The sequence below is a fragment of the Miscanthus floridulus genome, chromosome 18 (genome assembly GCF_019320115.1).
Source record: "Miscanthus floridulus cultivar M001 chromosome 18, ASM1932011v1, whole genome shotgun sequence".
Lineage (NCBI taxonomy): Eukaryota > Viridiplantae > Streptophyta > Magnoliopsida > Poales > Poaceae > Miscanthus > Miscanthus floridulus.
The window spans coordinates 84314355-84325135 of NC_089597.1; the positions used below are offsets into that span (position 1 = coordinate 84314355).

Consider the following 10781-nt stretch of genomic DNA (forward strand, 5'->3'; position numbering starts at 1 on the left):
CAAGGATAGTTGGATAGTGGGTTCATAGGCCGAAATGGGGATTCGACGTGAAATCATTCGGAGCGATGTCGTTTCGCGAAGATTTACAACTGGGCCGACGAAGCCACCTTGGGCGATGGTTGTAGAGCGATCGGCTTAGGATGTGGTACAATATATTGGCTCCGTTAGATAGCCCAACGTACCCTCTTGTGCATCGAATAGTTAGTTCGGCTTTTGGAGCATCGTGTACAAGTTTTCTGCTTGCTTTAAAAAGCGTGCGCATCACTGGAGTTGACACTGGGCGCGGTCACCGCTAGCCTGGCATGCTGCTGGCATTGCCAGCGCTCTGCCGTGCCGTCCGCGTTCGTGCGCGCACCATGTTCCACCATCCCGCCGGGCACGCGCACGGCTCTGGCATTGCGCGCCAGGTCTGCCTGCCTCCGCTGCCGGCCTCGGCCACGCTACTGCCCCGCTGCCGGCCATGGCCACGCTGCTGCCCACCGACCAACCTTGCCGCGCCATGCCCTGCTCTGCACTGCCTTGGCTGGGAGCGTGCCAGGCCCGCGCTACACGCCACCCGTCATCCCGCCGGTCCTGTGTCCGTTGACATCTTGTTGGCTGCTCTTGCGCTGGGCGACAGCCTACCCCGCCATCACCTCGGCATCGATGTCGCGCTGCCTCTTTTGTCTGGCGCTACCCGACGCGATGGCGCCATACCGCGCTCGTCGCCTTGCCGCAGTGGCCATGTAGATGGCTCGCCTGTCCCGCTGTCCCGTAGTGGTGCTGTTGGCCCATGCGTTGATGCCGCAGATGAACCAAGCCAAGCCATGACCTCCCCTGCCCAGCTGTCTCCTTGGTCGCCGATATGATTCTTCTCAATTCGCCATGACCGTAGCATTAGACTCCAATTCGGCTTAGGCTCGGCTTCGTTAGGTATCTGGCCGTGTCCCGTCCCCACCTTGCTATGTATGTCGTTGCACAGGGGCGCAATTTCGTAATCCCGCGCCACCGGGTCCATAAGACCGCACGGACGCTTCCCGATGGCAAGCCAGTCACTCCATGCACCTTTGTAGCGATTCAGTGCACCCACAGCTTCACCGTACCCTCCTGAGCACCCCGCGCACCTCAGCCGTAGCTTCGTAGCAGGCCAGCCCCCACTACCGTGGTCGTGCCACCGTCGGGCACCGCCGCACCGCCGCGAGCGCATGTGGCCAGCTCTGCTCAGACCACCTCCGACTGAACCGTCAACGCGAAGGTATCCGTGAGTACTCCCTGGTGCTCGCTAGCTCGTGTGCTGGCCTTGCCTTCGTTGTTGCTTACGGGAACGCGCCCGCCTTTGCAGGTCAAGAGCCACCGCCGGGGAGGGAGTTCGGAGCGCCGCCCCTGTCCGCCGTAGCGCTTCCGGTCATCGTGTGTTGTCTCCGAGGTAATCATCGACATCTTAGTTATGTAGTGGCAGGTTGGGTGGCGCCGGCGTGGCTGTCCTGTGCCTGCGCCGTCGCGCCGGTGCGCGCCCTGGGGCTAGGGACTTAGCCGCGGTAAAGAAGTAGAAAAGGGAGGGTGCAGCTGTAAATCCTAGACTGAATTACATGGGAGATCATGATACTCACACGAATTGGCAAGTCTGTTGCTTGGCGAATCCAACGGTGTCCGGGCTCTTCATGCCGCGAACCGCACCGACCCTGTTATCCGAAAAGGGAAACCAAGACATACTTATATAAAAGAAAATGGTCAAAGGCCTATTGAATCTATCAAAGACAATCGACACAAAACAATCTACTATTATCATGTTCCTTTACTTTCTTTTACTTTTTGCATCTAGGTCAAAAGTCATGCTTTTCTAGTTTACTATAAACAAGCCGCGAGCTCCGGCATCATCGGAGTATCATCTTTTGTTGTTCTTGCTCAAAAGCAGATAGTTCGATTCTTTGCCGTAATCGAAGAAATTATTCTTTTACTAGTTTGCTCGAAAACTAGTCGTGTGTGCTTCTATGAAAGTGAAGCCATCTAGTCATCGATGACTCCTGTGTTGATTTTAGGCATCAACATAGGGCCAACGCGAGGGGGAAGAGAGGCAAGACGGAGAGGTTTTGGATGGTGTAGCTTGCTGGACATATTAAGGACCGTGTATCCGTGGTAGTAGGATTAAAACATAAATTTGTACAAATCACTTTGTCATCAATGGGTGTGCTAAACCTAGTACTTTGTTACGACTGAATGTCCTATGGATTCGGCATGAGGTGTAGCACGGGCCGGGGTAGCTAGGAGGGCTAGTACCTAGGCGGACTCTCTAACCAATCGTGGGCGCTTTGGCCGAACTTGGGAAAGGTTGAGGCATGAGTCACTCCTTATGTACCAACTTCTCGTATGGGTTGTGATCATTATCTTTGGTCCGGTAAACCTGTACCCTTCTGAAGAGTCTTGAACTATACCTTGTTCCTTTCTTCTAGATTCGGACTACTGATGATCTGAAGGACTTGTGGATTATCAAGATATGCTTGTCTAGTTGAGTAGATAACTTTACTTTTTCTTACAAATTCCTTTATGCAAAACCAACCGCAAAACCAACGATTGTTCCTTGGTATAGCTTAATTGCGTCATCCTTGTTATTACTAGGGTAAGACACGTTGAGTACAGTCGTATACTCATGATACTACTTGTTGAGTTTTACAGTTGAGGTAGCCTCCACTTATGGGCTTTTCTATGTGCCTATCCTCTACGGACTGGGAGTGGTAGACACCGGCCTGGTGAGTCGTAGGTCCATTGTGGTGGCACGACCATGGACATGTATCAAAACTATGTTGCTTATCTTAAAGACTTCCGCTAGACTCTGACATGTATGAATGTGTTATGATTAAGTGATGAACAATATCTTGTAAACTCAAGCGCCTTTTATTAATGTAATGTGAACCACGTGGTCTAATTTTCTTGCAAAAATCCTAGATGAAGGTCAGACAGTTGTTTGTTATATGGGTAGCACACTAGGACAATCGTGTGGGTTGGGGTTTAGGCTAAGTGTTGTCAAGGGAAGAAAGTTTAGTCTAACCACCGGCTCTAACAAGGGGCGGTCTAGACATAGACGAAGTCAAAATTTATATCAAAATTATATAGTTCGCCAAGATCTAAAACTTGTTAGTTGATGAAATTTTTATTTGAGATCATTTGGGGGCCCACATACATACATACATACATACATACATACATACATACATACATACATACATACATACATACATACATACATACATACATACATACATACATACATAAAGTTCTCATATTTTTGAATTTTAAAAATTTTGAATTTTTTAAATGACCTTCGATGGAGACACGTTCTACGTAAAATTTGTAGTGCTTGATGAGATCTAAAACTTGTAGTTAAAATTTTTTCCATTTAAAATCGCTTACGAGTCAAAATATTGAATACAAGATTTAGACATGTTAGTACAAAAGAATAGCATCTATATATAGGACTGTGTGGTGTGGCTGTACACGTGAGGAGATGTCGTGGGCTAGAACCTACAAACGCACTTGTGCAAAAATAAACTGGAAATTAAATATTGTGATTGTGGTTAGTTTTGTAGGCCTCCGACCACATTAAAAGTAGTACGTCATCTTTATTCTTACGACTTCTAAATCATTTTTTTTAAAAAGGACTGAAAATAATTTATAGGGGTGTCTAGATTTAATAAAACTGGATTGTTTTAAGCTAAGAGAACCGCCCTAAAAATGATTTATTTGTACAATCGATGGTATAGCAACCGTTTAAGATTCTAAAATTTGTTTTTAACCGTCTATAAAAATCGCCTGCATGCCAGTGGTTGTTGCTGCTGACTCCGCCGGTGTCTCTCTTTTGACCTCTTGTCTTGTCGACAGGGTACGACGATATAGCAAAGACAATCATAGATGACTGATGTGCGTGATGAATAGGTGTTATAATTATACTGTTACTATTTACATTATGTGCACCATTTAATTCTCACCCTTGTCTAGAAATTCCATTACAACTGGGGGGGGGGGGGGGGGGGGGGGGACAGTGTTTACAGCCAAGTTGAATTTTGCCCCGTTCGTTTGGCTGATAAACCATGACTAAAAGTACTGTTGACTGATTTGTTGTGAGACAAAAATATTATTCGTTGCCCTGTTCGTTTGGCTGATAAACCATGACTAAAAGTACTGTTGACTGATTTGTTGTGAGATAAAAATATTATTCGTTGACTGAAAAATATGGTTTATAAGTCGAGCGATGAGGGCGTTTAACTACTGATGACTGCCCCCGAAGTTTGTTTCTGGTTCCTTCCGAATGCTGAGCGGAATCTCCTTGCAAATAGATAGACCTGATCTTGAATTAAAGTGGGCAGCATTAATACATTATATCGTGATCACTATAGCCTCAGACTCAGAGTATCTCCTGGTTGTTAGCTGGCTGCCTTTCCAAACTGTTTGCTCTGCCAATGCTTGGAAGCTCACATGGCTCTTGTCCCAAGCAAATCATGCTGCTGCAGCCTGCGCGCGCAGCTATGGACTCACCGGCAGATCGATGATTCTTTTCCACCCACTTTTCTTCCCTCCTGTCAGATGGTCGGGGTTCTCCATAGGAGTATATAAGCCTTTTCGATTGGCTGTCGTTGTTGGTTCCTAAAGAATTACTGTTGGCTGATTTGTGTGAGAGAAAAATACTATTTCAGCTGAAAATTTATGATCGTTTACGACAAGCCACAGCCAAACGAACAGGCTGATAACATCTCACATCTGACATGAGTTTATTTTAATTTGTCGCCATGCATTCCGTCACTGTGAATCTGTGATGTATGGGACTTGGTGATATCTACATCGGATGTTTTCGGTACTGCATGAGAACTCATCTCCATAGATTAAGACACTCCTTTTGACCTAGGTAGACTGCAAGTCAGCGTCAACGGGCCAGACAGACAGCCACGTTTTCTCTGCAATCTTCTATAACTATCTTCTTAAGCCACGTCACCCTCACCCACACCCACCCATCGTTACTTCTCGCGCACTAACCAATCAGCCATACAAATTATTGCGTCAATCGATTCATCTACCACAATGCATCACCGATTCCTCGATCACAACAAATAAATGCACCTAAAAGGAACCGCCACTCCAAATGCACGCATGCAGAAGAAAACGAACAGTCGCCGCCTCCGTTGCAGTCACGTTTAAATAACTCCGCTCCGGCCATATGTCCTGCCCCGCTCGGCAGCGCCGCACCACCTCTGCCGGGCTTCTTCTAGCTCAACCATCGTGCCGTCCCAGACAGCATACTGCGCTCCACCTTAGTGGCTCGTGCGCCGTGATCACCCCGCTATGGAAGGAGAAGATGGACTTCCGGGACTCAACATCACCTCCGCCGGGCTGCGTCCCGCTTGGTGGTGCCTGCAGAGCTTCGCGCGCGGCGCTTTGCTCGCCGCGCCCGCCCTCCCTGCTGGCGGCGTCCCTAGCACCGGCGCCCATTCACCTATGGTCTGATCTCCGTGCCGGGGCCGCACGAGGGACGCGGAGATGTGCGGCGTGGCGCCCACGCTGTCGGCAACGACAACCACCCATGCACGTGACAAGGGTGACGTCTGGAACTCGAAGGGAAAGAACGGAGGAAGGAGATCCGACTGGAGCTCCCATATGGAACGGCCGTTCCGCGCTGGAGTCCGAACTCCGAAGGATACGCGAGGGGGAGACCCGAATGAGTGGGTGAGAGTCCATCTACGTGTGATGGGCTGATGATGGCCTCACTTCGTGAGGTATTGCGGCTGATTTTTTTTCCCATTTTTTTGACAGGGGCGGAAAGGTTTTCCTTTTTACAAGAGATGAAAGATGTTTTTGAAAACAGAACTTCTGTTGGGTCACCCAACTGATACCCGATCTGTTATATCTATTTATGTGTGCGCTTTTTTTTTAACAAAATTTAAACTACAAGTACGGTCTCCAAACCGAGATGGTACATGAGAAACAGCGCTACCGCAGAATGTGCATATACGTGTATTTTTTTTATGAAGATATGGATTTGATTGATAGGCATTTTGTTAGGTTTTACTGAAGATGGATCATCGTTTTCCATTTATACTTTCAGCTAAAATCATGAAGAAACAAAGTAATATTCCTCTATTTGTGATCATCTGCAATGCCACAAAATCCCCACAGCAACGCGCGGGATATCATCTAGCATATGTAGTATTTGAAGCCATTAAACGCTGGTATTTATGCGTCGCCGCCCTGATTGGCTTGCTGTTAGCCGTCGCTAGCTCGTGATGGTGATGATGGCGTATTCCTGTCTTGCTGTGTCAAAACTCTGTCTGTACGACGACGACGACGACCTCTATTTGTTTTCAAATATCTAACGTACGTGTTTCAGGTTCACAGAAATATACAATTCTCTTAATTACTTTTGGATCACGCCGGCAGGTTCCTGCACTGTGCGTATTGTTTCTGGGACGGACAACACAGCCTGCACGCAATGCACAGATGGAGCTCCTAATAAAGGAACACGCCGTCGTGTTGCTACTTACATACCTTGGCTTGGCTAGCAATTGGAGATTTGGAGGCCTCGCCGTGCACACTCCATGTGTCGCTCCGTGCATCTAATGAAGTGGTACATACAAACAGTGATCGTCGAGTAGGTGGCAAGCGCCGAAAGCAATTTAATCAGCTCAATTGGATCGGAGCGACACCCATTTTAGTGCTGATAGCGGCCCGTCGTCTCTTGCCATGAAAGCAGTCTGCGTTAGAATGCCACACCGGCACACCCGCATATGGTTCTCAAGTTAATATGCACACACCAGCTTGTACTCCATTACAAAAGTTATTACCAGAATTCTTTACACGTGAACTTAAATTTCCCAGGCATATTTTGTTACTGAATGCACATGCCTCTTCTATTTCTAATTTGATGAATGCAATGTTACTGATTGTCTGAATCGGTGCACTGACGGACTCAGACGCGAAGTCACAAAATTCCAAATCAATCGCCCGTGGATCCTGGAGAATTCGTCATGGATCCAAGTAGGCGTTCAATGCCAGCCAACTACTCTACAAAGCCGTAGCAGCATGCCACAGGACCGCACGGCGCATGCAACGGCGGCAAGGCTCAAGTGCAAGTGCCGGTGCCCGGCGCCTGCAGCTAGCGCCTCTATATAAACCCTGCAGGCTCAGTGTCCCAGTGCACACTCGCTTGAGCATCTGCCGGTGCTCTTCTCTTTCTTTCTCTTCCAGTCGCTAGTCTTTTTCAATCTGAAACATACGGGAGGAGAGGAGAGGAGAGCGAGCTAGCAAGATGAGCGGCAAGGTTCTCCTTGTCGCCGTCCTCTTGGTGGGCGTAGCCTCTCGGTGCTCATCAGGCAGCAGGGGCCTGCAGGGAGATCACGTTGCTGAACAGAAGTGTACGTGTTGTGTCTCGTAATCTGCTATATAATATATGATTCCCTTTCCGTAGTGTAACAAACGCATGCATGTGTGTCTAGTGTCGTCTGTGTCCTGTGCTCCGTCTGCTGCTGATGAGCTAACAATCATGTGCCGTGCTGTCTATTATTTTGTTTTGTCCAAACAGACGGTGGCGGTGGGTACGGAGGAGGTGGCAGCGGCGGCGGGTACGGCGGTGGAGGTGGAGGTGGTGGTGGTGGGTACGGCGGCGGCGGGTACGGAAGCGGCGGCTACACGCCGATGCCAGTCTACTCTGGCACCGGGACCTGCGAGTAAGAAGCAAACAACCGGGCTATATATGCATCGCACGCCGCCTTCTATGCATCAAGAATCGAGACATATAAATTTCCTACTACAAATATGAAATATGCATGAAAATGAAATTTGCTGAGTACTCCTACGTGCAGCTACTGGAAGAGCCACCCGGACGCGATCGTCTCGTGCATCGGGTCGCTGGGCAGCATCCTGGGCTCCTTGGGCGACGTGTGCAGCGCCTTCTTCGGGAGCAAGCTGCAGACGCTGCAGGACGCGCTGTGCAACACCCGCACCGACTGCTACGGCGACCTCCTCCGCGAGGGCGCCGCCGCCTACCTCAACTCCGTCGCCGCCAAGCAGCAGTACGCCTACAGCACGCAGCAGGTCAAGGACTGCATCGCCGTCGCGCTCACGTCCAAGGCCGCCGCCGTCGCGCAGGCCGCCATGTTCAAGAAGGCCAACTACGCCTGCCACTACTAGCTAGACCGGCCGGCCTCTTATCATCAGCGCATAACGTAACCTATGTAGTGTTTCTTAAATAATTGAGTCTCTATGATGCATGGGTGTGCAGGTATGCCATATGTATGTCCTCACTCCTCAGCGTTGCCTTCGTCTCTGCGTCGTCGTCTTCCCATGATGATGCATGATGCCAGGCCGCGTCTCGTTATCTGGTTCAGTAGTGATGCTTGCTTTCTTGTCGTTGTTCCTGATGTAAGAAATAAGATGACGGATTTATTGCTTACTTTGCTAGTGAAAATGGTCGTTGGTCTTACTAAATGCACGGGCGCTCGCGCGCTTGTTTCTGTCGTCAGCACTACTGGCTGTTGTACATGGCTACAACTACATATCTACGTAAGGATTTCCTTTTTCCCTGTTGTCCATACTTGTTTTTGCCTGTCCAAATTCAAACAAGAGGCATTAAGTTAGTTGTCGCAAGTACGTATGGTGTTCGTTATATCATGTAATTAGAGGAGGTGCTAAAATTCAGGTGTTAGATTTACCAACATTATTTCGAGCGACGTTCATCCACCGCTAGATCACGTATATATGTGTCAACAAAACTCTATAATCAAAGCGCTTTCTTCAACCTCCCGCGCACCATGGTATTCGCAACAACGCCGGCCGGTCAAGCTCCCCCACCGAGTTCCACTCCCGTCATCCCGGTGGCGGGTGGCCTCGCCGGTCGCCAGCTCAACCATTGCAACTCTAACGCAACACGACGCATTGCTCTTTTGCTGCCAATTAGCTGTCCGCCTGCCATCCCCATCCTGCTGCTGGCCCCGACCGCTTGGCCATCCAGCCTCCTCCGGTGCTCAGGGAGTCAGGGATGGATCTAATTAACCTTGTTTGCCGAGGTCTGCCAAACCAGTCTAGATTTGACTTTAGACCTAGCTCGCCTCCTCAACTCAAGGTCAATTTAAGGAGGTCAACTATATGTGGGTCTATCTATTTCACTTAAAGGCTATAGGCTATATATATAGCTCGATGTTCCAATGGTCCGTCCAGTTTTTTTTTTTCCTGTTATATCATAAACCATAAGTGCTATCAATACTTTTCAAAAAATAATTAATATACCAAATTAAAAATATCAATAAAATATGATGTTATTCATCAAATAAAATAAGTTGAGAAGTCAACCATGATTCTAATTTTATCTATTTTCATCTTCACAATATGATGAATAAAATACGTTAAGAAGTGAACACCATAATTTTAATTTTGTATTTTTCATCTTTAAAATATGATTTTGTTTTTTTTAATTCCAGGACTGACATGCTTAACAAATCATCATGGATCATACTTTGAGAGAAAAAAAAAGTAGATCAACAAATTATGAAACTGGTTGTTATGTAATGATTGAGTTGACCTATCTTATTTATTGGATCAATAGATTTTGACTCTATCAACCTACGCTACTACATTAATGTTTTTTACAATCCCTTCCTTTTTTTCACAGGGCGATTGACTTTGTCAATTGTCTCTATAAATATAGTTGTAGCTTATAAACCGTCTCTAAAAATTGATTTTCAAGGGGCAGTTGACATACAAAAAACACCCCTAAAATTCATATTGTTAGCTGCGTTTGCTGATGTCTTTTACCCCAAGGAATGGGTGATTTTAAGGGAAAATCGACTAAGCCAACTGCCCTTGAAAATAGCTGCCAAGCAAATAAAGTCACCACTTTTAAAAATGAAAACGAATGAAGACAGACTTTATATCAAAATTGTAGAGGTCGACCAAATCTAAAACCCTATAGTTGGTGATTTGTTTTTCAATTTGACATGGTCTAGGGGTCGAAATATACATTAAGTTATTAGATATTGCAAATTAAATTTTAAAAATTTTCGAACAACCTTGAGTAAAGAGATGCCTTATACTAAAGTTGTAGTGTTCGACGAGAACTAAAAATTTGCACCTGAATTTTTTAATTTGAGATCATTTATGAATTGAAATATTTAATTCAAGATTCATAGATGTTAATACGAAAGGATAACGTCCTATGCTTGATCACAAGTGATGGTGTATTGGGTTGGAAATTGGTCATGTGTTTCAACAGGCTCCCTTAATCAGCAAATGTCCGCTGAATTAGAAACCGATGAACCATTATAGGTATGTACATAGGCATTGAGTACTTCGCTGGTGGGTCCATGACATTTCGTTTGTTAGTATATCCACCATTAAGATAAGTTTCATACATCTAAAAACATTTATAATATGTATGTATAATTATATCTATCTATATTTATACCTAATATTAAAGAGACAAAATTTTTCTCCAACTATTTTTTCGTCTGTCGGTATAATCTTGGATATCCAACTCTGCTTCGTTAACGTCTGTCTGAGTTTGAAACGGAGACATGTGTTCCTACCTACTATCCTTTTTCGTTTACAAGCTGCAGCCTCCATGGTTGGAAAGTTCAAAACGTTGAGTACTTTTTAACAAGCATATACCTAAATAAATCTATAACTAAATTATACATGATCCAATGAATATGAAATTTTTATTATAGTTCAAGCATACAATAATTAGCCCACCATAAAACTTTCACCACAATTGGACCATAGAAACTGCAGCTATGAATTAATTACAGAAAAGCATAGACCTAAAG

At 46.3% G+C, this 10781-nt stretch overlaps 1 protein-coding gene across 1 annotated transcript; it reads left to right on the top strand.

The window, feature by feature from the left end:
• The first annotated feature begins 7158 nt into the window (after window positions 1-7158).
• LOC136522010 (protodermal factor 1-like) lies at window positions 7159-8550 on the top strand. The gene is made up of 3 exons (XM_066515791.1): window positions 7159-7376; window positions 7544-7688; window positions 7824-8550. Exons 1-3 carry the CDS (start codon window positions 7271-7273, stop codon window positions 8149-8151), a joined length of 579 nt encoding a protein of 192 aa, XP_066371888.1. The 5' UTR covers window positions 7159-7270; the 3' UTR covers window positions 8152-8550.
• The last annotated feature ends 2231 nt before the right edge of the window (window positions 8551-10781 follow it).